Source organism: Agelaius tricolor, unplaced genomic scaffold, assembly GCF_023055355.1.
Source record: "Agelaius tricolor isolate 1412-34295 unplaced genomic scaffold, bAgeTri1.0.p SCAF_20, whole genome shotgun sequence".
In the NCBI taxonomy this organism is placed as follows: domain Eukaryota; kingdom Metazoa; phylum Chordata; class Aves; order Passeriformes; family Icteridae; genus Agelaius; species Agelaius tricolor.
Window position 1 is genome coordinate 739,207 of NW_027269280.1, and position 13,621 is coordinate 752,827.

The 13,621-nt window shown below is 45.3% G+C and overlaps 1 protein-coding gene across 1 annotated transcript in view; it reads left to right on the top strand.

Annotated features, from left to right (window-relative positions):
• Positions 1-3,689: 3,689 nt before the first annotated feature.
• Positions 3,690-13,621, top strand: part of TMEM132D (transmembrane protein 132D) — a 195,659-nt gene continuing 185,727 nt past the window's right edge. The window contains exon 1 of the mRNA XM_071444941.1: positions 3,690-4,497. Within this exon, the coding sequence (XP_071301042.1) occupies positions 4,419-4,497 (79 nt within the window). The 5' untranslated portion in view covers positions 3,690-4,418. The remainder of the gene's footprint in view (positions 4,498-13,621) is intronic.

The following is a 13,621-nucleotide window of genomic DNA, read 5'->3' on the forward strand; positions in this document are numbered from 1 at the left end:
TTGAATGTTGTGCAGTTGCAAACCCAGATAAACCATTTCAATGCCCTTTGTGCAATCCCAAGCAAAGGAGAAAAAAAATAGGAGTAAAAATCTGTCTCTGTAAAAATCAGTGGCAAGGCATGCACTGACTTCAGCACGACCAGGATTTTTCCCTCAGAGTTTAATTGAAAGTGAAAAATATTTTTGGAGAAAAATGTCTAACTGCTCAGGTTAAAAGGCTCAATAACATGTCCAGTTCATCCAGTCCGTGGGCACTGAGAGACAATTTTTAAATGCAACTGGCTTTTGGAATGAATTGTTTGCTTTCAGATCACTAGACATATTCTGTATTTCCATGTCTTTTTATCTATCTCTATGGGTTTATCTATTGAGATATCTATATCTATCTGTTTCTCTATCTAGATGTGAAATACTGGGCAGAGGAACATTTCAGCTCATGTGCCTGGCTCCAGTTTTCCCTTGTGCAGCTCTTGGCCTTATCAGTGGGGCTTCCCCCAGCCTTGTGCTTTTATCCTCTCAAAGAGGGGACATTGCTGCTTAACAAAAACCAACCTCAAACAAGAATGGGAATTGATAAACTGATCAGAACAATTAGCAATTTTAATGACATAAAGTTGACGTAACACACTGCAGATGAACCAAGGAGTCTCAGGGTGAGGATGGACCTTCTCATTACCTTGTTGGGTGTGGATTAATCAGTTTTCTACCTTTTCCATTAGGTTGTGGGTTTTCAGGTCTCCCCACTCTCTCATGTTTTCCTAATGCCAGTTCTTCCTTCACAATTAGTTGTGTTAATCACCCAGAAGAGATGAGGCGTTCTTGCCAAAATAACATATTGCTAATGAAACAGGAAGATGTTTTCTCATGATGAGTTGTGTGAATTGCTGTGATTTCCATGAGCAGAGCACAGGAAAGGTTTTCATCCCAGAAGTGTTGGCCAGGACAGAGTTTGCACAGCTGATGTGCTGCCACCTGCACTCGTGGGCACCAACTGGAACTGGGACACCCACGCTGCAGGGGCAAATTCCAGTGGCCTGACCTTCAGCTGGCACTTCAGTAAAATGCCCACTAAACCAAAACCGGGCAGGGCAGGGCAAGAAATGGGTGCACTTGTTCATCTCTGAAGGGACTGAAGACAACAGTTTATTCAAAAGTCACTTGGCTTTGAGAGAGACTTGAGACCCAAATCTGGTTTGTGGGGACAACAGGACAGTGGAAGATGAGGAGGAGGATGGTGACGAAATATTAAGTGTCCATTACTACCTACTAGAAGTAAAAGGTCTGCGGAGTGCTCTGGAGGGGAAGAGTATTGATGCATAAAATTTAATAATTAGTTAGTGACCTTTCAGAATTACTTTCAAAAACCTTAAGGAAAAAGTAATAGCTTGGATTAATTTTTTTCCCTCTCACAAGATCAAATTAAAAAATTAGTCTGTTCAGTGAGTAGCAGCATCCCAGATGAAGGATCCTAGGTTCCACAGTTTCCATATTTGGGCTGAAAAATGAAGTAAGTGCTTCAAGCCTATTGTTTCAACAACGATGTTGCAAAATATGAAGAGAAGGGAAATAAGCTAATTTTGCAAACGTAATATGGCTGGCATTAAAACTCTCTCTCACTCTGCATTCCTGTAACAACTTTTGCCCTTCCTTCATTGAATGACTGCGAGGCCTTACAAAAGCCAATGCATAAAACATCTCCAAATGGTGCACAAAAGAACTGAATGTAAAAGCATAGGGGCAGAAACTGTAGAAGTAAAAGAAGAGAATCTTGGTTTGGTTCTCTTATTATTCCAGTATCTTTTTTTCTTAAATTACTTTGGTGACTAAACTGCCCACACCTGTATCTGGAGAGAAAGCTCTTCCTTTGCACTTTTCCTACTTTGCAAAGGCTTCTTTTTGAAGCTTCTTCAGCAGAACACAGATTAACTGGTTTGTTATCCTGGCACATTCCACTCTGAAGGAAGCTGGACACTGACTTCCTCCTGCAGAGCATGGCTTCTGTATCTGGGACAGAGTGTTGTTTAACAATAATTCTCCTATGTTGTACAACACTGCAGTTTGGCCACAACATCTGTCAATAACAATTATTTATCCTCTGTCAGGTGGGGATATTCTGAGCTGGTACATTTCAGTGCAATGCCAGTTCTAGAGATGTGCTTCATTCCTGCTCTGGGGAGCCTCTCAGGAGCTGGGAATCCTTCCAAAGCTGACATGAACCTCTAAAATGAATTCACACCACCACACAAAATGCAGCCTTTTCTCACTGCATGGCTAATCGTGTACTTCTCAGTGTTGGCAAACAGTGTGCAAAGTTTATTTTGATTAACTATTTACAGCTCCAGTGTTGTGGATGTTGATATACAGACAAATGTTTTTATTGCTCCCAAACATGTACTCCACGAAGGAAGAAAATGACTATAAATTCTTGTAGCTACTTCTTGTTTTGTTTTGTTTTGCTTTGTTTTGCTTTGGCTGTGGTAAATTGCATTTTGCTGCATTTCTATCTGCCAAGAGTAATATAGATCTTATTTTTAAGTTTGACCAAATGCTTGGGTTAGTATTGACACCCTCTGTAATGGAAAACCTGAGGTCAGTTATTTTCCCCCAGCGCTTTTGGAGACTATTTTAGACCAAATGTCGGTATTTTTGCTGATGTTTTTTTGCAACATGTACGAAGTATTCCAGTACATGCTCCTCACATTATTTCCCTATTCCGCCTGCACCGAACTTGATTTGGCTCACGACTGTTGCAGGGGCTTGGGGAGAGCTGAAAACACGGCAAAGTGGGACGAGGGAAGGAGCCCAAGCCTCGCCACGTGCAGCAGCACGCTCATGTCGCTGCTGGCAGCGCAGGGATGCCGCGGGTGCTTGGGTGCGTGTCCGTCCGGGCGGCCGCTCGGGGATGCTCGGGATGCTCTGCCTGCCCGTGCTCCGGAGCGGCCGCTGCCCGGCGCTGTGCCCGGCGCTGTGCCCGGCGCTGTGCCCGGCTCTGTGCCCGGCGCTGTGCCCGGCTCTGTGCCCGGCGCTGTGCCCGGCTCTGTGCCCGGCGCTGTGCCCGGGTCTGTGCCCGGCGCTGTGCCCGGCGCTGTGCCCGGCGCTGTGCCCGGCTCTGTGCCCGGCTCTGTGCCCGGCGCTGTGCCCGGCTCTGTGCCCGGCGCTGTGCCCGGATCTGTGCCCGGCGCTGTGCCCGGGTCTGTGCCCAGCTCTGTGCCCGGCGCTGTGCCCGGCTCTGTGCCCGGCGCTGTGCCCGGCCCTGTGCCCAGCTCTGTGCCCGGCTCTGTGCCCGGCCCTGTGCCCGGCGCTGTGCCCGGCGCTGTGCCCGGCCCTGTGCCCGGCTCTGTGCCCGGCTCTGTGCCCGGCGCTGTGCCCGGCTCTGTGCCCGGCCCTGTGCCCAGCTCTGTGCCCGGCTCTGTGCCCGGGTCTGTGCCCGGCGCTGTGCCCGGCGCTGCCCGCCGCGGATGAGGCGGGTTCCAGCCCCGGCATCGGTGCTGCTGCTATCTCCCGCCGCGCTCGGGCCGAGGGGGCAGGAACCGGGCAGGAACCGGGCAGGGGCCGGTCCGCGCATCCCCGGCCCGCCCCGCTCCGCCCCGCTCCGCGCCCCGCTGCCCGGGGATTGGGGCTGCCGGGCCGCCGGGGGTGAGGCGGGGCTTGGCTCGGCGTTATTTATTTATTTGTTTGGCCGTGCCGTGTTGTTGTTCTCGGCGGCGGCTCAGCCCGGTACCCGAGCAGCCCGCGGGATGCGGCGGGGCCGGCGCGGGCGGGCGGGCCGGGCCGCGGGGGCGGGAGGTGCGCGCCGGCCGCCGCCGCCGGCCCCGGCAGCCCCGAGCGCCGTCACCTCCTCCCCGTGATCTCCCTCCCGCGCAGAGAGTCAGACAGGTCAATGAGGAAATCGGGAACTTGAAAAAGAGCGAGAGGAAAAAAGAGCGCGCACCGCCAAGCCCCGCGCGTGTGGACGATTCCAGGGCGGATCATCATCGCCTAAAGGAAAACTTTGGTGCCGCCCGGGCGCCGCCGCGCTGCTCGCCGCGATGCGGGCGCCGGGCGTGTGAAGCGCATCCCGCGGCGGGCGCTGCCCCGAGCCCGGCCCCGCCAGCGCCCGGCACGGCCACGGGGCTGCGGGGCACCGCGCTGCTCGCCCGCCTCGGGCGGCTGCGGCTCCCGCCGGCATCTGAACCCAAACGGACTGCTTTCTATTCATTGCGGGAGAGCGGTGCTTTCTCACGGCATCATCTGTTTTGAAGAAAGGAGGGAGGAAGGGGGAGGGTTAACGCTAAAGAAGTAAGTCTTCTCTGCGAAGGAAATCCCTTTTGCGCTTTCCAGATGACCTTTTCTGAAAATGTAGCTTCTCCAGCTGAACGGTTTTGATTTTGACTACCAAGTGTGTGAAACTGATCCCTAAGTGCTCCACAAACCGTAGGATGTGTGCTTCCGGGATTAGCAATATGGGGCATCTGTTGTCGCCTCTCCTCTTGAGCCTGGCAGCAGTTTTTTCCAAAGGTAAGTCTTAATCTCTTCTGTTTCACTGCATCTTGTTTCTTATTTTGCACAGCCAGCCCTTCTCCCCTCTGTCTGTAGTGCCTTGAGTGCTGATACGATTCAAGACGGAAAGACTTGGGGGAAGCCATGTGCTAGTCAAAACCACAGAGGATGCGATGGGAAAGCCTGAGTGGAAGGATCTTTCCTTGGCTGACCATGACAAACAGTCTGGCAGTTTCCTGAGGCATCTGGTACCTCCTTACTGTACTTTAGGTGGGGTAGAAGATGCTGCTGCTGAGCTTAGCTCTGCTTTGGATTACGAGGGGTTTGTGGTATGGCAGTCTGAAATCCCCGGAGGTACAAGCTGTTGGACTTGGTTGCCCCACTGTTATCTTCTGTGCCATTTTTCAGATTAAAATTTCTGTATCTCAGACTGACTGGCAGTGTTTTACTGGACCAAAGAAACAGGTACACAGTGAAACATTTCAAAGCTTTGATGAGATGCTGTAGCAGGTGCCTGATATCCTGCATGCTGAAGAGAATTGGAATGTCCTGATGGCATGACTTCACCCAACTCAGTGATTCCTTCTTGGAGCCCTTGAGCTTGTTTACAGTAGCAATCAGAAAACCAGCACACAGGCAGTGCACATATCTTTGTGTGCATTTAAAGCTTCCTCGGAACTTCAAAGTTTCCTTCAATGGCCTCAGCCAAAAGGTGAATGCACTTTTTGCAATACTTAATTTAGATGATTCTGAGCATTCCTGTGAAATATAAATTAGGAGAAGTATACATATCTACCGAGCAGATACTGTGCATCAGCAGTTATATTTTGGCAGGAAAACAAAGTTTTCATGTGGTTTAGTCTTCAGAGGGGAATCAAAGCATATGCATTAATCTGTGATTCTGCAAACATGCTGGTAAAGAGTCCTGCTTATAAATATCCCTATTAAAAAAATATATTACTTATTCTTAATGCCCTTTTACACTTCCAGAGATCAGCACTTTTCTTTTTCATTAGTGAGTTATTTTTACTAATTAGTTTGTATCCACAACTGAATTTATGACAGAAGGCAGAATACATAGCTCTGTATCTCTGTGATGCTTCCCTGTATCAAATTCCATTCTCCTCCTTTTTTCCTTAGAACAGGTAAAGAAAGAAAGGAACAAAATTATAAAACTTCTCAAATGTTCCTAAATGCGCTGCCTACGTAAGTCCTGTTCTAAAGTTGCAATTGGAAATGCATTAGCAGCAGGGATTAGAATTCAGAGTCTTTTCAAGAGATTGCTTCATTCACATTGCACACCAGTAGCTTGTGATTGCCCAGCTAGGCTGTAAATGATGTATTTTGTTATAAGCAATATCATCAGTACTTTGGATAGGCTCACAGTGCAGTAAGAGTATGAACTTCATTTCATTCCCTGGTTTTTGCTGTGTTTGAGTTTGCTGCCCTAACACTGTATTCACATAGTGTTGGACTGAGAATGCAGTTTATTCCAGGACTGGAATAAATGGCATTTCAGTTTTACAGCATTTCTTTATTGCCAACTCAGCAATTATAGCATTCATATGTGATTTCATTCTGAAATGTTACTTACATCTCTTTTGAAAGATGTATTAGGAAAAATTGCTTCTCCAAAGGGGTTGTCAAGCCCTGGCACAGGTGCCCAGGGAAGTGGTGGAGTCCCCATCCCTGGAGGGATTTAAGGGACTGTAGATAGGGTCAGGGGTGAACGGAGCAGTGCTAGCTTAGCAGTGGCATTCAATGGTCTTGGGGTCCTTCCAGCCTAAAGAATGTGTGATTCCATGACAGCTGAGATCAGGAGATCCCAGCAGAAGCACTGCTGTTAGCTGTGCTATGGATCATGCACGTCGGGTGTCCAAGACACCACTGCTGTGGGAGTGCCAGGACTCTGCTGTTCCGTGACACAGATATCTGCCCTTAGTGCAATTGTTTATTTTCTCTTTGGTGACAGACTCCATCTGCACTGCTATGCCTTGACACACTGGAAAGACCAGAGTGTTCCAGAGATTTATGGTATGAACTTCACAGTGTAAAAGGTTGATTCCCACCCCCTCCACGCAGTAAGATGAGCAGACAAAAAATACATCAGGCATGATTACTACTACAGGGCATGTTTCTTTGATGCTTTTCTGTTGCTAATAGAAAAACTCTCTCATTTATACACGATGACAAAGTTTTCCTAAGGAGATACAAAAGCTTTTAACATGCAAGAGCAATCAGCTGTCTATTGTGGATAGGGCTGCTGCTTATTACTCAGAACCATGGCAACACACCTTGTACTGCACCGTTTCCAAATCTTTCAGGTAATAATGTTGAAGACTTGAGAATACTATTGTGATTTTGCTGTGCTTTTATCTTGTAAAATGCAGAGCTCCAGCCTGAGAAATGAAATGTTTTCAATAATGAGCTAAAGATCCTACCAGGCCAGCTTGTCAGTGCTGACAGAATCCACGTGTGTTAACGCACTCTCGGTCTCACAGCAGATGCATGTGTCAGGGCAGGGGTGATTATGCTCTGTAACTGCACTTCACAGCTTTGTCCTCAGCAGGGTTTTCCTGAGTCAGTCCTAGGAGGCCAATGCTGGCCCTCAGTCAGTTCAGTGTTTTGCTGTTTGCTATCAAAGGTGGGAAGAAGTTCTTGGGAAGTCTTCAGTCAAAAAATAACCAGGTCCAGCTGTTGTTAATGAAAACAAACTATATGCAAGAGGCACAATAATGTGGGCATTTTGTTCTCTTGTTTAAATGGAAATTCATCAGCTCCACTGGAGTACAATAGGAACTTCAATATTTTATTTGAGCTCCAGGTTCCATGCCGGGCTTAAGTCTAGAATAAAAACAGCATCTCCCATAAGATGCCAAACACTTTTGGGATTTATACTATGAAACTAAAGATTGAGGAGCCTTTTTCATTATGAATGTCTCCATATAAAACCGGATTTCATTGATTTCAAATTTCAAGTTTAAGTTGACAGTAAAAACCAAGTGAATATTTTAGTGACTTGTTCTGCTTGTCTTCTGCTGAGCATTTTGTGTTCTTCTGTGTCATCCTGGGCAGAAATCTTCCTGCAAGTTGCTCTCTAATGATATTTCAGGCCATAGAGCTGCTGGTTTGATTTTCTTTTTCTCTCAATTTAATTGAAATGGAGGCTTGGCAAGTGTATTAGGCAGGATTTCCTTGTATCCCCTCAGGGTGTTCCCCATAGCTAGAGATGTGCAGAGCACATGTGCAGTGATGCAAATCTCCTGTTAAGGCAAAGTGAGTGTGGGAAAACAAGGAAACCAAACCCCCAAATGTCTAGTTTTGGTTCATTCCTCTAGAAAAGTGGTAGTAAATTAGTAATGGGTTATAATTCTGTATATGGGATTAAAATCAAAGATTATGTAATTTGTGAGATGTATTTTCCTTCCACTCCTTCTTGGTGGTGGCTAGACAAGAGTTCAGGGTTGAATGACAGTTCATGTTGACTGATTGTGATCGTGTTGATGAGGGACACATTCTCCTCCTCACAGTAACGGTGCTGGTGTTCCTTGTGGACAGGCCCATTTCTGGCATCAGCTCCAGCTGTGCAGCTGGTCTGGATGGAAAATGTGGTGCTTGCTGCTTTCACGTGAGCATAAAGTACACGTGTGGTCAGTAGGAGCTTTTCCTGTGAGCTCTGCTTATGGACAAAAACCCCAAAAGTTTTCCGTAAAACCCCCAAAATAAATTAAATAAATAAATTTATTAAATTAAATTAAATAAATTTCCAGCTTTAAGATCAAGAAGTTTCCTTAAACCCAGAGTTTCTGTGCTTTGTCCCAGCTGCATTGAACTTGAAGTTGTTTGATACACCAAAAGGGAAGGGGTACACCACTTCCACTTTTTCACTCTTGCTGTGTTTCTTGCCAAAAAGTATTTGTGGGAAAAACCCCATTCTGATTCCTTTTCTTTCAGTAAAAATAATAAATTCAGACTGAACAAAAAATTCCACAGCTAGACCTGTGTTTTATTTGTCAGCTGCAATACTGGCTTAATGTGATTTGGTTTCTAATATTTCCCTGTAATGTTCTCATTTTTTACTTCTGTCTTTCCTTTTATTAGTTCCTTAGGACAGGCAGGCTCTGTGACACCAACCAATGTTTTAGGTATTAATAAAAGCAGCTTTATTCAATAAAGATCAGTTTTATTTAATAAAGGAGAGAATCAAAAGATAATCTGATTTTTCATGCTGCATTCACATTAAATCAAGCTCCTGAGGTGGTTGTGGATGCCAAGTCTAGTGGCAGTCTGTCACGGGTCCTGGGATACATAAACATGACTGCAGACAGATTGATTGCAGGGAAGCTGAAGAGGCAGCTGAGATTCATCACAAGTTTGGTTTATAAAGTGGTACATTAAATTACTTGGTTTTCACCAGCCTTTGTAGTATTGCCTGCTGCATTATTAATGGCAGCTCCAAATGAAGTGGATTTTAAGTAGGTCCGAGACATGTAGATAACACTAATTATCATGAGCAGTTTAAAGTGCATGTTTGAGGATCTTAGGCTACTTTGCCCTGGGGTTGAAATGTGGGCACAGTTCACTGCAGAACGAGGATTGGCCTCTTCATGTCCCTGATTTCTTCTTTTATTGAATAGACTTAATTCCGGTGTAAGGTGTTGGTCGGATGGCCCCACAGAGCCAAGGGATTGAAACTGTTCATCTTGCAGAGCACAGCCTGTGTGGTACCCATGCAAACTTCCATTTCCTGCTTTGGTCCTGTGCCTTAAACTGGACCCAGGGGAGGGTGGAACTCACAGCTCTGTGGTGGAAGGAGTTGCACCCTGCTATTGAGCCCACTGCAGTCAGTCAGGGCATTTCAGTGCTTTCAGCAGGCCTCAATTCAGACTAGACAGCGTTTTCTGGAGTGGTATTTTTCAGCCTGTAGCCCACACACCGGTGGTGATTCATAGAACATCTGAGCAGTGTTGTGAAACCAGTGCCAGAAACCTTCTGCGTGCAAGGGAGAAAAAAACGAGGGGAGGAAATGGAAGTAACAAGGCTGCTTTCAGACTGCATCCCAATTTGTGCCTGCTTGTAAACAAAGACCTTTGTGACAATACCAAAACCAGGGCACTGTGTAAGATGCTCTGGATTTCTTTCGGGAGGTCAGATGGCTTTTTTCCTTGAAAGAGAAAACCAGTGTAGTGGCACTAGCTGTGGTAGTTGAAGTGCTGCTGTGGGCTGCTTGGTGCTGCCCTGTGCTCCAGGCGCTGCTGGTGTGTTTGTGATCCAGGGCAGCAGAGGCTGTTGGAATCACCCTGAGCAGTGGTTCAGCAGCAGAGCAGGACAACCCTGCCACTGGCTTATGGATCTGCACTCTGGGGTCAATAACTGCCTTGGAGCTTCCCTCTGCACACAGAGAACGCTTGCTTGTTCTCACAGCCCTACTGATGGGGGTTTTGCATCAAGAAGGAATCCTTGAGAGAGTTTTCTGTGCTGCAGACAATTGTCTCCCTGGAAGTGGCTCAGCAAAATGCACTTGGGTTTCTTGTACAAGCAGTGTATAAAAGGTTGGTAGGAGAGTCATCAATGTTGCCATATTTTCCCAGATTTATGAATCAGAAGGCTTCTTTCCTCCTCCTGTAGTCACTTCACCTTCTCTCAGGCCCATCTGGCTCTGTTTTTAAAGTTACTTTGAATTGGTTTGGTTTGTCTAGTTATTTGGGGTTTTATTTGCAAATTAAGACTTTGCTACAAGGATGTTTTGGTAGAAGTGTCTCAGAAATTTACTGTGGTAATGGTTCATAAGCAAAACAGACCCACATCTGAAAATGACCTTGCAGATTCTAAACTGTGGGAAGGATAGTGAATAAGGTAGCTCTTACAAAAACAACAGAGGAAATCAGTTAGCTGGGTATGTATAAAAAAGCAGCAGGGGTAATAATAACAAGCACCACAAGCAGAGGTGTGGAAAGATGTCAACACACTCTTTACCCTTGGGGGACACAGCTTTGAGATGGACTGAGGAGCAACAGGAGCTCCTCTCCAGCTGCACCAGGATGCTCCACATCGTGTCCTTTGAAGTGTTTGCTTTCAGAGAGGCAGACTGTTGAGCAGACAGTCTGCAGATCTCTTGCTGAGGAGCAAGGCAGATGTCCAGATAATCACACAGATGACTCTGCATGTCCTGCACGCTAAAAAAATCATCCAAGTCACAGAGTGCAGTCTCATCTAATGCTGAATGGTCTCAAAACTTTGAATTTTGTGGGCCTTCAACATCACTTGCTTTTTATTTATATTTTTAACAGTGTAGTTTTATGTCTTCAGTAAACATTATGTAAATTCATTGTGCAAGAGGAGGAACCCAAAGCTGGCAGAGGTAACTAGTACTGTCTCTGAATATTGACCTAATGCACAATAGAGGGAAGAAGCAATCCCATTTAGTGTTCAAACCACTCCTGTACTAAAGATTCTGGATTAGCACATAATTGTATCCTCCATTTTCTGCTGAGCCATGGTGACTCATTCTACTTGTCTTCATGAAAATAATGGTGATTTGCATCTGCTTACATTTGCAATATCTGTATTTATCCTTTAGTGTTGCATCTCTGTCCTAATGTAATCAGCCTTGCTTGGTTAATTCTGATTTGCTGCTACACATGGGGTAGTTATCTTTCTTGTCTGTGTGTGTCAGATTCCTACATTTAACTTCCTACTTTGCTGCCAGCAGTGGGTATATTGTCAGGTTTTCCTGCTTGATGTTGTTTCTGTAGACTGTGTTTTGAGCTACTGTTGAAAGAACCATTCAGCTCTGCAAAACTTTGCAGTGTGATAAATCTGTAAATACACCATGTACCTGCAGTCACACTGCTGTCATCCTTACCTTGTTCTCAGAAATAAGAATAGGATCCAGTTTGCTCAGGGTCACAAGTCTGTAGCTCTGCAGATGAAGAAGGATCTCTTGATGTGCTTCTCAATACAGGACTTGGGGCAGAACCGAGCAGCTGATTGTGCCCAGCAGAGGAAAGAGTGCCCACACACTGCAAGTTCACTGCCACGTGTGGTGCAGAGTACAGGGAATCCTGTTACACTCATTTTCCCTGTGTGTGTTCTGTCTAGGATCTGTTTAACCCAGAGTTTGTTAGGTGCTGTGCTCACCTACAGAATTGGCCACTGGAACCACTGAACACACTTGTCCTTCCTTCTCTGGAAGGAGCACATGCAAAAGGGGCCAAGAAGGTTCTGCAGTTCGTGCTCCCTTGTTCCGTATCCTTTTCCACATTTCTGGGTTGTGAGCCTACCCTGCCTTTGCTGTGCTCTGCTCTCCTCTGTGGCTGCCTGTGTCCCCTGCAGCACTGTCTGATAGGAGATGATTTCTTGCATACTGAACACTTGTGCACAGTGGGATTCTGTTCTGTGCTCCTGACTCTCTGACACCATCTGCCCAGCAAAGTGGTTTTAATGGGTTTCCACTGAGCCAGGCTGTACTACAGCCCTGGCAGCACGCTCCGTGTTTTTAAAAATAAACAAAATCTCTTCAGACAAGCCACACACGAACATTGGCATCTCCAACAAAATTGAGGATTTCATACTGTTTGATATTTTGTGGAGCAGAAATATCTCAGTTTGATAGGCTCTAAAGTGGAAAAATGACTGCTAGCTTGGAGTGGCCTTCTAATAGTACTGGTTTATTACTGTCAATGACCTTATAAGGCATTATTTACCATCCTGTTTTTTTAAGTCAGGCATTATTATCCTTTTACAAAAATGCAGTCATTTTACCTTGTTAGAGTTCTCTTCTTTATGAGACCAGGGGAATGTAGTGGTTCATGATGGTGATTTAGGAGTGAGGGTATCCAGTGGCTTTCTGTAACCTTTGAAAAACCACTCCAGTTCCCTGCTTTCCCTTTTTTTAAACTGTCTTGTCTGCTCAACATACAAGGTGTTCAGAACAGAATTTGGTTTACTTGCAGCTATACAGCATCTGCTGTATATTTTACCACATGAAAATAATTAATTTCTAGCATCTGTGTTAAAAATTGGAACGTGACATTCTGATTGCTGGACAACATGAGCTGCTCAGAGGCCTGTAAGAATAGAAAAGAAGAGTGGGGTAAGGAAAAGAATAAAGATATGATGAAAGCATATGTGTGATTAAAATATTCCAAGGGATGGAGTAGATGCCATCCCCTGATGTTACAATGAATATACTATCTAAGCCTTTTCAAACAGCAGCATGGTAAAGGGAGCATAAAACGCTTTTTATAAGAAGATGTCATAAAGATGGTTTTGTATTTATTTCTGTTGTATTCTGTGTTAATAAACTATTAAATAAACTACTTTCAGTGTCTGTATTAACAATGCAACAAACCACTTATGAAAAAGTAGTTTTTTTGGCAGATGGTACAGATCTTAGAAATATTTCATTCCTTCTTTGCCCCTTCAAGTCTTTGGGGTTTATTTTAGGCTCCTTCAGTCTGTTAAGTTGTGAACATGGTGGGCAGTGGTGGTAATGAGATGGTGAAAGGGACTCTTGGCTGGTCCCTGTGTTATTGATGGGACATGGAAGTTGAAGGAGTCAAAAGAAATGGATTCTTCTGACTTCTGAGCTAACCTGTATGAACACACAGAGAATCAGACAAAATCCTGTTCATTAGCCTTTAGGTTCTTTCATTCCAAATTAGATGGAGTCTGACTTGGAACCAATTTCATCTGATAAAAAATACAAAGAAAATATCACTCTGAATTCCCTTGACAAGGAAGGTGGCATTTCCTTGTCAATGCTGTCCACCAGGCTGATGTTTTGAGTGGTATCTCAGTGCTCCTTTATTGTTCTTAATTATTCATTTGTGTAAAGCTAAGGTAAATACTTAAGATCTGTGATCTTCCACAGGTGTTTGCTGCTGCTGTTACCTTTTTTCCCCATTTGTCCTGTCATAACTTTGGATATTGCTGAAGATGCTCCCTGCTGTTTCAGCTGCAACAGTTTACAATACAAGTATCAGCATCAACTGGGGCTTTGCCTGCCTTTTTATTTAGCCTCTTTATCTGAGCAGCAGTAGATCAGAGTAATGGTACAATAATCACTGGTGAAGCATGTATTTGTTTGGTTTTGTTCTATTTCTATGCAGTCATGTGCTCCTTTCATCCTTTCATCTAT